Here is a 13,017-nt window from a genome sequence, read left to right on the forward strand (position 1 = left end):
CTATAGCAGCCAGCACTGTATCTGATACCCAACAGTTAAATAATGCAATAAAATGGAAAAGTAGTGCAGCGCTTCACGATTAACACATCAAATATATAATACACTCTAATATCCACACATGAACAAATAGTGACAAGAGGAGTTAATGGTAACAATTCCCCTCTCACTTCCACTCTATATCTTTCTGTGTGAGGTAGGTAAATAAAATGTATATAAAGAGTTCTCCAACAATAAGTGATGGTGCCTGCAACGCAGTGAAACTTCATGCAAGGCGCATAAAAAAACTCAGGTGATGGTGAGTGCCAATCCTCCTCTGGCTGAAATGCCCCCTCACCTTAATGCAACGACCCAATGGGCCTGCACGCCTTCAAGATCACTAAGTGGGATCTTAATCACATATGCTGCCAGACAAGCTCCTCCAAGACTTGCTTCAAATAGCGTTAGTAGACTGGGCGCCTTGGCTCCTGACCACCGCTAAGTATATCACTCGACAGGATAAAAAAAGACTCTGATAGTGTAGTAGTCTAAGTATCCGATATTTAATCCTAATTAAAAGGTATGCGCTAATAACAAACTTATACAAAGGTGTATATCATCATCCAAAAAAAACATTTATTGTTTTAAATAAATAATTATAGCGTCCAAACATAAATTAGTGTCCAAAAAAAATATATAAGTGACTTGAACCAATTGTGAAAAATCCACCACCAAAGGAGATTAAATGAACTCACCAGAGCTAATGGCTGGTCAGATTATAAACCAGCAACAGCGCTTGTGCTCTGGGAGCAATGAACCCGATGTCCAAATAGATATGGTGATGTTTCAGATCAGCATATAATCAGTATATCCAGAGGTCCCCCTCTCGGGATGGGATGGACAAGTTGGGCCGTCTTAACAGATTCTCCTCCCTTTGGATGGTGGGCAGCTACAGACACGTCTCTCTTGATGTGTGTGGATGGAATCCAGGCAGAGGCCTGGATGGGTGGATGTTTGTCAGCTAACACTGGAACTGCTCCCTCCTCTGGGTTGGTGCCATATGTGATTCAGCTCCTGTATACTCTAAAATGGGCTCTGGAAGTGAATGCCAGGGAGCCAACCAAAAAATGGCCCATAGTGTAGTAGTTTTAAAATCAATTTATTAATCCACGTGGTATGAGTATAAAAATAAATGTGTGTAAAAATGGTATACTGACCACAGAAAAAAGATGGCTGTCGGACCTATGCTAGGTGCCGGTGGCAAGACGTCACAGCGTAATGGCCCCTTTAACGCGTTTCGTGCTGCAGCACTTCTTCAGAAAGGCTGGCCATCACGCCAGTGCCGTGCGTCATATCAGAAGGCAGCGTTGAGACTGAGGTGGAGCAATGCGCTGTGTTGAGAGCTCGACAGGTGGAAACGGCCCTTCATACGTGGTGGACCTTTTTCAAGGTTCTCCGCTTTTGGACAAGGGTCCACTCTCTCATACATTGTCAACATTCCCAAAGATGCTTTACCAGCAATGTTGAATGCCCAGTGGACGATATCCCAAGGTACACGCAAGCTTTGATTCACTGCATGTTCTTAGCAGTCATAATCACTACAGCGACAGCCTGGAAAAGTCTGGTGATTGACCTGGCCTTGATGAAGCAAAAGCTAACCTGGATCATGCTGAATGAAAAGATTGAGTGTCTTCTGGGATAAACAAGCCTTATTCAATAAGGTCTGGAACCCCTGTCTATCTTATCTACAGGTACCAGACACCTAGGGGTGGCTCCCAGCTGTGAAGGTGATGGATTCCTGAATGGACACACTCTTGCATTTTCCTTCCTTTTTTCACATTCCTCTTCTTTTGTCTTTCCTACTTTCCACATTCTTTTTCCTCCTTGTAATGCAGGTTGGTCACTGTTGTCAGGACACCTACCCCGACTCATATTAATCCACTTGTTCACCACAAGTGACACCTTTTTGTATAGAGAGAGATATCAGGGTCTAATGACCCTGCAGGACTGCTGACCAAGATGGATACCCTTCATGCATAGGATTTTAGCGTCCTCTTTAGTGCAGATTAGAGTAGAATTTTATTTTTTTTTATCTTACCCGCTCTTTCATCTATGTGGATCATGTTTAAGGCCTTGTTGTCAGCATCCCAGCGACTGGTGTTGCTATCTGCAAACTTTACGCTCAATGTTCTGTAATGCATATCTACATTCTATTTTGTATCGCTTGTTTCTTATTTTCAACCTAAATAAAATGATTGTAACAGAAGGTGTAACAAATCCACACCTCACATCTGACTCACTGCTCGAGAGTACCATCTTTGTTGCCTGTTGCCCCCAAGTGAAAAAAGGATGAGAGGATGGATGGACCAGCCGGGAGGAAAAAATGCCAATGGTGAATAGTGTGTATTCCAAACCAGGAAGAGTTGTCAACCAGACTGGAAATGACATTACAGGAAACTGTCACAGGAAGGAACATCAAATCATCAGAATCCAGGAAGCTGGGCATCGTGCTGGAAGGAGGCAAACAATATTGGTCTCTGTAGCAACGTTTGGAGGCTCTGCCTTTTGTCAAGCCAGGAGACCAAAAAAACCAGCATTGAAGGTGTGCATACAAATATAAGGGGGGCACAGGTGGAACCTTGCTTCTCTCCCCTCACTCAGTTAACCCCTGAGTAGCCTGTCAGTCATGCGAGATGCATTGTATATAATTGTGATTGATTATTACAAACAGAGATCATTAAAGCAGAGCTCCAGTCAAACTAAAAAAAGTCAGCAGCTACAAAAACTGTATCTGCTGACTCTAAAAAACAGCTGCTCACCTGTCCCTCGATCCTGTGGTGTCCTCCCTGAAGCCCATCTCACCGGCCGTTCTGTGTTCCCAGTGCCAGAATCTTCAGTGTAGGCACCCGCATGTGACACCTTGCAGCTTCACAGCCAGATGACCACTGCTCATGCATGAGTGATGCTGTTCTTTCTGAAAGGTCCCAGAAGACTACAGGACCAATCCCATGTCCTAGAAGACAACAGGGGGGAGGGCAACTTCTGCTTCTGATCACCTAGGCGATCGCAACGGAATTGGGAGAGTGTATCTGTTAATTTCAAGTACCTGCTCCCTAAAGGAGCAAACCCTTAATGGGGAGCGGGGGACCAGTCTTTAAAGCGGAACTTCCCCTTTTGGGTGGAGCTCTGCTTTAAGCCTGGGATAAATGTTATAAAATGGCACATGAACTGCTACAAAGAAAATATGATGGGGACATGAGATAAAAGCAGAAAATTATTATAAACCATATGCTCAGAACTAAAAACACCACTTTGCGATACATCAATAAATACACTCCACGCATGTATACAGTGAAAGCTCCATTAGAATACATATTGAAAAAAGAGAAAAAACATCCGATATATAAAGAGAGACAATTACAACACAATTAAAAATGTAAATATAAAAAAAATCTACAAAAAATTAAAATAATGAAAATGAACATATAAATATGAAAACAATGTGGTGACCTGGATCACATACTAGGGAGGTGAAAACACCCAGTAATTGTATAATCATTCCACTGAAGAACTGAATAAAAATGAATAAAAAGTGCTCTTAAAAGTAAAACTAGATGGGGAAACAACCTAGAGATGTGTGTATGAATATATAATTACGTATGTCAATTATATAAACACATGCATAAGCCAAGGGACAGCCACAAATCCACAACTACAAGGACCTTTTTGCCTAATCTACTGTGTATATGTCAATGTCCTCATTCAGTCCATCTGGTGTGTAGGTGTTCAGTTTGTGTATCCAGTATGTTTCTTGTTTACACAACTTTAGAAACTTTTCATGAGGTGGCTGGACATGGCCTCTATAACAAAAGCTTCAAGTTCCCTAAAACTCTTATTACGTTTAAGCGACAATTGCTGAGGCACACTATGCTTGGTGGAACCCTCTTCAATGAATCTCCTGTGTTCTCTCAACCTTTTCCATAGTGTGTTTTGTGCAGTCAACATAAAGTAAATTACTTCAATCACGTACGAGCATGTAATACACTGACCTATTGTGTATAATAAATATTGCCTACTGAGTGTTTGAAGATGTTTTCGACCTGTTCATGGTACCAAAACCCAAAGGGGGGTATTCGCCCAATCCTGGTCCTAAAATCCCTCAACAAATTCATTCAAATTCCAAAATTTTGCATGGAGTCAAGAAAGTCAGTAATTGCCTCTTTGACACAAGGCGATCACCTGGCATCCATAGCCACAGCATAGTCACGGCGGGCGCAAGCATACACCCCCTACCCGGAAGCACAGATCACATAGTAGGTACATGATCCAGGAAAACCGCTTTGCCGCCGTACATCCATGAGATGCAGTCAGCAAGCAGTTATAGTATACATGGGTTGGCCATGGGAGATGTTTTAAAAATATTACTACTCTAACAACTCTTGGACTGTAATTATGTATTCTTTTATCCTTGCTTTTGGCTCCTTTCACACGGGTGGACCGATCAAGTCCGTCTGTCCATTTTTCAGGTGGACCGGATCGGACATCCATTGCCCTTTATGGAGCAGTGAATGTAAACAGACTTGTGTCCATTTATACCAGCCTGCATCTGAGCCACTAAAAACAAACGGATGGGGGATCCATTCTTGTCCATCTGGGCGGCTTGGATTAGATGACAGTCAGGTGTAAACGGACAGGAAGCCTATTTACATCTGACTGCCCACAGAGGAATGCGCTCTGCATAAGTGCATCATACATGGACCTGTTATCTGCCTTCTCAGCGGGGATCATATGACAGATAACCCACTGAGCAGGTGGAGTCCACCCCATGCGAAAGGGACCTAAAATGATGTATTGTGCTAAAGAGAAATTTATGTGACACTATATACTGTATACATTTTATTGCCAAAAGTATTGGTACACCTGGCTTTCCACGCACATGAATTTTAATAGCATCCCAGTCATAGTCCGTAGGGTTCAATATTGAGTTGGCCCCGCCCTTTGCAGCTATAACAGCTTCAACTCTTCTGGAAAGGCCGTCCACAAGGTTTAGGAGGGTGTCTATGGGAAGGTTGGACCATTCTTCCAGAAGCACATTTGTGAGGTCAGGCACTGATGTCGGGGGAGGGGGCCTGGCTCGCAGTCTCCGCTCTAATTCATCCCAAAGGTGTTCTGTGGGGTTGAGGTCAGGACTCTGTGCAGGCCAGTCAAGTTCCTCCGCCCCAAACTGGCTCCTCCATGTCTTTATGGACCTTGCTTTTTGCACTGGTAGGCAGTCATGTTGGAACAGGAAGGGGCCATCCCCAAACTCTTCCCATAAAGTTGGAAGCATGAAATTGTCCAAAATGTCTTGGTATGCTGATGCCTTAAGAGTTCCCTTCACTGGAACTAGGGGGCCAATCCCAACCCCTGAAAAACAACCCCACACCATAGCCCCCCTTTTACAAATGTTACGCTTGGCACAATACAGTCAGGCAAGTACCGTTCTCCTGGCAACCACCAAACCCAGATACGTCCATCATATTGCCAGACAGATTAGCGCGATTGGTCACTCCAGAGAACACGCCTTCACTGTTCTAGAGTCCAGTGGCGGCATGCTTTACACCACAGCATCCGACGCTTTGCATTGCACTTGGTGATGGAAGGCTTGGATGCAGCTGCTCGGCCATGGAAACCCATTCCATGAAGCCCTCTACGCACTGTTGTTGTGCTCATCTGAAGGCCACACCAAGTTTGGAGGTCTTTAGCTATTGACTCTGCAGACAGTTGGCGACTTCTGCGCACTGTGCGCTTCAGCATGCGCTGACCCCGCCCTGTCATGTGACGTGGCCTACCACTTGGTGGCTGTTGTTCCCAGTTGCTTCCACTTTGTTATAATCCCACTAACAGTTGAGCGTGGAATATTTAGTAGCCAGGAAATGTCACGGATGGACTTGCCCAGGTGGCCACCTATCACGGGACCACGCTTGGAGTCACTGAGCTCCTGAGAGCGACCCATTCTTTCAGAAATGTTTGTAGAAGCAGTCTGCATGCCTAGGGGCTTGATTGTATACACCTGTGTCCATGGAGGGGGTTGAAACACCTGAATCCAATAATTGGGAGGGCGGGGCCAATACTTTTGGCAATATAGTGTATGTATTTAGCAGTATATATGCGTGCTTTTGTTACTCCTTGAAAGGAGGGAGCACCTTCAAAAAGTTTCACTTCTTTTTTTTTTTTTTTTTTTCTCTCGTGTGAAAACTACAAAAAGAACAATCAGGAGGGTGCAATGCCTAGTGAATTACCAACAATTTGGATACTCACAGAAGTAGAAAGTAAAATAGCATAAAAACCACAAGATACCACAGCAAGGGGAATCACATGTATCCATGCAATCCAGCTGGACTGTCAAGCTGAAGCATCACCAACATGATGTTGGCTAGCATAGCTCTGAGGAGTATACTTCGAAACATGTCAGCTTGCCAGCCTAGCTGGGGTGCATGGCCAAATGTGATTCCCCTTGCTGTGGCATTTTGTATTTTTTTGGGTGGTTTTACTTTCCACTTCTGTGAGTATCCATTTGGCATCTATGTTTTGTGAACAATAAATCGTTCATAATGCAGTAGGCATTTGTGCCCTCCTGATTTTTCTTTTTTGTAGTTTTCACAAGTCTTCCCTGGTTGAGGAGGGCAGCATCTACTACACATTCCTGGTAAAGTCCATGATCCATTGTTTATCATACATCATTTGTGGTCATCTTTGGTAGACCTCAGTGCTGAAATGTACAGAGTTTTTCACGTGTGTTGTACACCTTTTTATCTCTTGGTTGACATTTGTACTATAAGGGATATGATGAGAAAATTATCCATCAAGATGCCCTTTAACCGGCTCCCTCCCGCCCACCATATAAGGTAATGACGGGTGCAAGGAGGTTCTCTCGTTCTGGGAGGATGTCATATGATGTCCTCCCACTCTAACCATGCATGCGCGGGTCTGGCAGCGTGGCGATTGGTGGTGCGCTGTGTCCCTCAGACACAGCGGATCACCGATCAACGGAAAGAGCCAAAGATGTCGGCTCGGTCATGTGATGAGCTGTGTCCAATCACAGCTGATCGCATGTAAATTGGGAAATGCCTGTTATTGGCATTTCTCTCCTCACGAGCTGTCACGCTGACAGAGGAGAGGAGAGCTGGTAATCGGCATTCCTTGGAGGGGACATGTACACTGATCATCAGGGCACTGATGAGAAATGTGCCCTGATGATCAGTGTGGCCCAGAAGTGCCACCTGTCAGTGCTCATCAATGCCATCTGCCAGTGCCCATCAGTGCCACATCAATGCCACATATTAGTGCCTACCAGTGCACATCAATGCCACATATCAGTGCCCATCTGAGCTGCCAGTCAGTGCCGCCTATCCTTGTGCATCATTGCCGCCTAACAGAGCTGCCTATCAGTGCCATATATGAGTGCTGCATTTCAGTGCCCATTAGTGATGCCTGTCAATGCCCATTTGTGGCACCTACTAGTGCCTCCTTATCAGTGCCACCTATTAGTGCCTTTCACTGCAGCCTCATTAGCGCACATCAGTGAAGGAGAAAAATCACTTGTTTACAAAATTTTATAACAAAAACTAAGAAACTTGGTTTTTTTTTCAAAATTTCCAGTTGTTTTTGGTTTGTTTAGCAAAAAATAAAAAACCCCGAGGTGATTAAATACCAACAAAAGAAAGCTCTATCTGTCTCAAAAAAAGGATAAAAGTTTCCTATGGGTACAGTGTTGCATGAACACGCAATTGTCATTCAAAGTGTGACAACGCTGAAAACTGGCCTGGGCAGGAAGGGGGTATAAGTGCCCGGCAGGCGAGGGGTTAATGCATTCATAAGGCATATAGAGTAAAATGAACTAGAAATGTATTTGACTTCTTCTCATTGTTTTATAGATGTTCTTACTATATCTGAGATCTCAGGGGATCGTCGTATGACTCATATGAAGAAAACAACTCTAACTTGCCAGATAACACATTTCGGACAAAAAGAAATCCAGATAAATGTATTTCTGAAAAGACGGAATACCATAAAAAAACAGCTTATTGCCTCCTGGGAATCTACAGAACGGACAACATCCAATAATTCTATTGCTCTGCTTCTGGAAGGAGATGCTGAACACCAAACATTGTTACCGGTTAAGATGACAAAATCCTGTATAGGAATGTACGAGTATCTCTGCTTCATTACTATCACCCCAAGTGCAGATATAGATGACGGCGCCGTGCTTGGTGTAGAGGTGGAACACGCTTCCCTAAAACAGCCCGTCTCTGCATGCAGGACTCTGAATGTGTACAATACAGTAGCAGGTAAGTAGTGGGTATGCTGTAGGTACTGAAAAAGGGTTTTATACTTAAAGTGTTACTAAACCCAGGACCCCGCTTTCACTATATCCGCTCTCCCCGGACCCTGCATTCACTATATCCGCTCTCCCCGGGCCCCGCATTCACTATATCCGCTCTCCCCGGACCCCGCATTCACTATATCAGCTCTCCCGGACCCCGCATTCACTATATCCACTCTCCCTGGACCCCGCATTCACTATATCCACTCTCCCTGGACCCCGCATTCACTATATCCGCTCTCCCCGGACCCCGCATTCACTATATCCGCTCTCCCCGGACCCCTCATTCACTATATCCGCTCTCCCCAGACCCCTCATTCACTATATCCGCTCTCCCCGGACCCCTCATTCACTATATCCGCTCTCCCCGGACCCCTCATTCACTATATCCGCTCTCCCCGGACCCCGTGTTCACTGTATCCGCTCTCCCCGGACCCCGCGTTCACTGTATCCGCTCTGCTCGGACCCTGCGTTCACTACATCTGGTCTCCCACAGTACACAGAACATGGAAATTTAATTATTTTAGTAACTATAAACTGCAAAGTGCCTACTTGTCTTGTGACTTTCATTTTACTCTAGGAGGATGCAGAACCGCTGACCTCTGTCTGGACAGTGCTGATTGATCCTGTGTTGATCACATACACCCTCCGAAGAAAAAAAAGCCTCTCTAGCAATACACACCAAACTGAGCATGTGCAGATTGACTCCACATGATAGGTCTTATTAGGAGATAAAATTGGGACACTGGAAGAAGGGGAGGATCAGAGAAGACTTGATCAAACCCCTTAGGTTCCACAAGCATGCTTTATTTCATCTACAGACTAATTGTACTGTTGTGGGTTTAGTAACACTTTAAAGCGATACTAATGGTGTTATGTGATAAAAGATGTTATACTTACCTGCTGTGTGTAGCGGTTTTGCACAGAGCAGCCTGGATCCTCCTCTTCTCAGATCACCCGCTGGCACTCCTGGCTCCTCCTTTCTGTCAAGAGCCCCCATAGCAAACAGCTTGTTGGGCCAATCAAGAGAGGAGGAAGAGGAGATGGCATGAAGGATGAATAATAATGTGCTGGAAAATTTGGTGAAAATGTCTAGAACTTCTTTTTTGATTGTTTTAACTTTCCAGTAGAAGCAGTGTTACTATGGAGAAGGAATTCAGCCCTAGACCAGCGAAGAGACTTTTCTGTAACTTCTGAAAGAAGTAATTCAAGCCCCCCCCGTTTACAGTTAATTTGGGATAATAGATCTGAGGAAGGATGGTGACTATGCTGATTATAGAGACGATCGAGATCCCTAGTGAGGGTATTGATGTCTGGCTGTATTCCAGGCTGCTGCTAGGCTAATAAAATGAGCAATTATTATTATTATTATACAGAACTTGTATAGTGCCGACAGTTTGCTTAGCGCTTTACATTATGGAGGGAGACAGTACAGTAACAATACAGTTCAATACAAGAAGGATTAGAGGGCCCTGATCCTGGGAGCTTACAATCTTGGAGGGAGGGGATAGTGGTACAAGAGGTAATTAGCTGTGGGGGATGGAGTGGTTTGGGAAGTAGGGGATTCCAGTAGTTGGTCGGGGTAGGCTTCCCTGAAGAGATGAGTTTTCAGAGTGCACCTAAAAGTGAGCAGAGTAGGCGATAGCCTGATAGCTTGGGGTAGGGAGTTCCAGAGGATGGGTGAAGCCCGTGAGAAATCCTGGAGACAAGGGAGCTAGAGAGTAGGAGGTCTTGCGAGGAGCGGAGAGTACGGTTTGGGTGGTATTTAGAGACAAGGTTGGTGATGTAATTAGGGGCGATGTTATGAACGGCTTTATACGTCAGTGTTAGTGTTTTGAATTTTATCCGCTGGGCAATTGAAAGCCAGTGGAGGGATTGGCAGAGAGGGGTGGCAAATACAGAGCGGTTAGTAAGGTGAATGAGTCTGGCAGCAGCATTCATGATAGACTGAAGAGGGGATAGCCTGCGATGAGGTAGGCCAGTGAGGAGGGAGTTACAGTAGTCAAGGCGAGAAATAATAAGGGAGTGAATGAGTTGCTTAGTGGTTTCCGAGGTTAGGAACGGTCGTATCTTGGAGATGTTGCGGAGGTGAAGTCTACATGAGTTTGTCAGTGATTGGACCTGGGGCTGAAAGGACAGATTGGAGTCTAGGATTACACCTAGTACCGTGGTGTGAGGGTGGGACTGATGGTAGTGTTGTTGATCTCAATGAAGAAGTCGGGGGGAGCACGGGCTGGAGAGAATACTAGAAGCTCAGTTTTGGAAAGGTTGAGTTTGAGGAAGTGGAGTGACATCCAGTCCGATATGTCACTTAGTAGGCTGGTGATGCGATTGGAGACTGAGGGGGTGAGGTGAGGGGCAGAGAGATAGATTTGTGTGTGTGGTCAGCATAGAGGTGATAGTTGAAGCCGTGGGAGTTTATCAATTGTCCAAGGGAGGAGGTGTAGATGGAGGAGAGGAGGGGTCCGAGGACAGAGCCTTGAGGGACCCTGACACAGAGAGGGAGTGAAGGTGAGGTGGCAGCGTTATAGGTAACACTGAAGGAGCGCTGCAATAGATAGGAGGAGAACCAGGAGAGAGCAGAGTCTCTGAGGCTAAGAGAGTGCAGTTTTTTGAGGAGGAGGGGGTGGTCAACCATGTCAAAAGCCGCAGAGAGGTCAAGTAGTAGGAGTATAGTATAGTGGCCATTGGTTTTGGCGGTTAGTTGGTCATTGGTGAGTTTGAGTAGGGCATTTTCGGTGGAGTTTAGGGGCGGAAGCTGGACTGTAAAGGGTCGAGAAGGTTGTTGTTGGTGAGATGGGAGCTCAGGCGATTGTAGACTTGGCGGTCTAGGAGTTTAGAGGTAAATGGCAGTAAGGAGATGGGTCTTAGGTTTTGCAGGTCGGAGGGGTCCAGGGAGGGTTTCTTAAGTATGGGAGTGACGTGCGCATGCTTTAAAGGGGAAGGGAAGGTACTGGTGGAGAGGGAAAGATTGAAGATGTGAGTGAGGGAGCTTAGGATGCAAGAGGAGGGGGACCGCAGAAGTTGTGAGGGGACAGGGTCCAGGGGGCAGGTGGTGAGGCAGGCTTCGGAGAAAATCTTAGTGACCTCTTCGGTGGTAGTGAGGTCAAGGGAGCAAAGTGTTGAGGGGGTTATTGTGTGAGGAGTGTGACGATCGCAGCGTCAGACCCCTGACCTTCTCACCAAACTCTTGACCGAAGGACTGGCCAACCTAAAACCGCGATGTCATGTGCGTAACAATGCCACACCCAGCTGCACCCTGCACAACGATTTCCAGCTAATGGACCACCAGTCGATGTACCGGCAGCCTGAATGCAATTGTTATTGGGTCAGTTTAATTACGCAATTAACCCTTCACACTGCCACCACCGGAGGGAGACTCCACTCCAATCCAGCTGGCTGACCACACACTGGCAGATACAAATCTTATATACCACTGTTTTAGTCATGGACTTAATCATCCAGTGCTTATCTGTTCCTGTCCTAATTTATGATGCTGGCCAGCTTTTGGAATGTGCGCACATGAAGAAACTCACACTGACACGTTTGGTCTGTGAAAACTTCTCTCTAATTTATTGAAATGAAACCGTGAGCTTATATATGAAAAATGATGCGAACATCACGTGATAACAGCATAAGCATTATATTAGTCTTTGATTGGTCACTTTACACGAAAACAATCTCTGTCATGGTATAGGTGTGATCTTCTTCAGTCTTATCTTAAAAAGAGAAAAACATTCTTTTGTCTTCCAAATCACACGATGGGAGGGGGTCTGTTCCTGTGAGCAAATATTTCTTAAGCAAGGATTTCTTAAAGTACCACAAAGCCCAGCAGGCAGAAAATATTCACACAACATATATATTCAAGTATAAAAGTAAATATTTATAAAACTTATAGAAATAGCGTATATATATATATATATTCAATAGGAAACGAAATAGGCATTTTACCAAATCCATCACACCACCTGATGCACTGATTAGAGTTGAGGACCAGCTTAGCAATTACACACCCTTCTAAGGTCCCTCCAGCTATCCTACAGCTGTCCTACAGGTGTTAATCACTCTTCCACTGTCCACACACCCCCACACCAGACACACCACAAAAGGTAGCCTGCCACCACCCAACAGTTTATCCATAGAACGGTCTGCTGGGACACCCCACACACACAGATCTCCGTCTGGCCGATCTGTTACCTTTTACAATGTGCACGCAATCTGCCCACCCGCAGTGCAATTGCATTAAGATTGGCAATGAGCTTGACCGAGTGTTTAAAGGCACTAAAATACAATACAATATAATCCAATATAATCTCTCCAGTCTAATCTCCCCGGAGATATGAGCACATGCTTAAATACACAGAAGTCACTAATTACGGTAATTTTATGATTTAATTTCCCGAAAGTGGGCAGTGCATAAAATATGTACAAAATATAAAAAGTTACAGAAATACAAAAAATACAAGAAGACACACAAATGACTACTCGCTATAAAATAAAAGGGAAACAAAGACAGAAGTAAAATTTTACCAAGATTTACCCTGCGACTGGAGCAAGTCAGAAAAGTCAGCAATCCGTTGGTCGATCAACCAGTTCTATACGAATTGCAATGTACCAATGCCCGGGTACTCCATGTATGGGGATATGGACGTAGGCGGGACATTAGTCTTTGGCCA

The 13,017-nt window shown here is 45.0% G+C and overlaps 1 protein-coding gene across 1 annotated transcript in view; it reads left to right on the forward strand.

The window, feature by feature from the left end:
- LOC149435860 (uncharacterized) overlaps positions 1 to 13,017 on the forward strand; it is a 118,808-nt gene that overhangs the window by 64,602 nt on the left and 41,189 nt on the right. Inside the window, exon 8 of the mRNA XM_089662358.1 lies at positions 7,893 to 8,306. Coding sequence (XP_089518484.1) covers positions 7,893 to 8,306 — 414 coding nt within the window. The remainder of the gene's footprint in view (positions 1 to 7,892; positions 8,307 to 13,017) is intronic.

Source organism: Staurois parvus, unplaced genomic scaffold (assembly GCF_062004578.1).
Source record: "Staurois parvus isolate SC_StPar_1 unplaced genomic scaffold, SC_StPar_1.0 ptg001460l, whole genome shotgun sequence".
Classification (NCBI taxonomy): Eukaryota; Metazoa; Chordata; class Amphibia; order Anura; family Ranidae; genus Staurois; species Staurois parvus.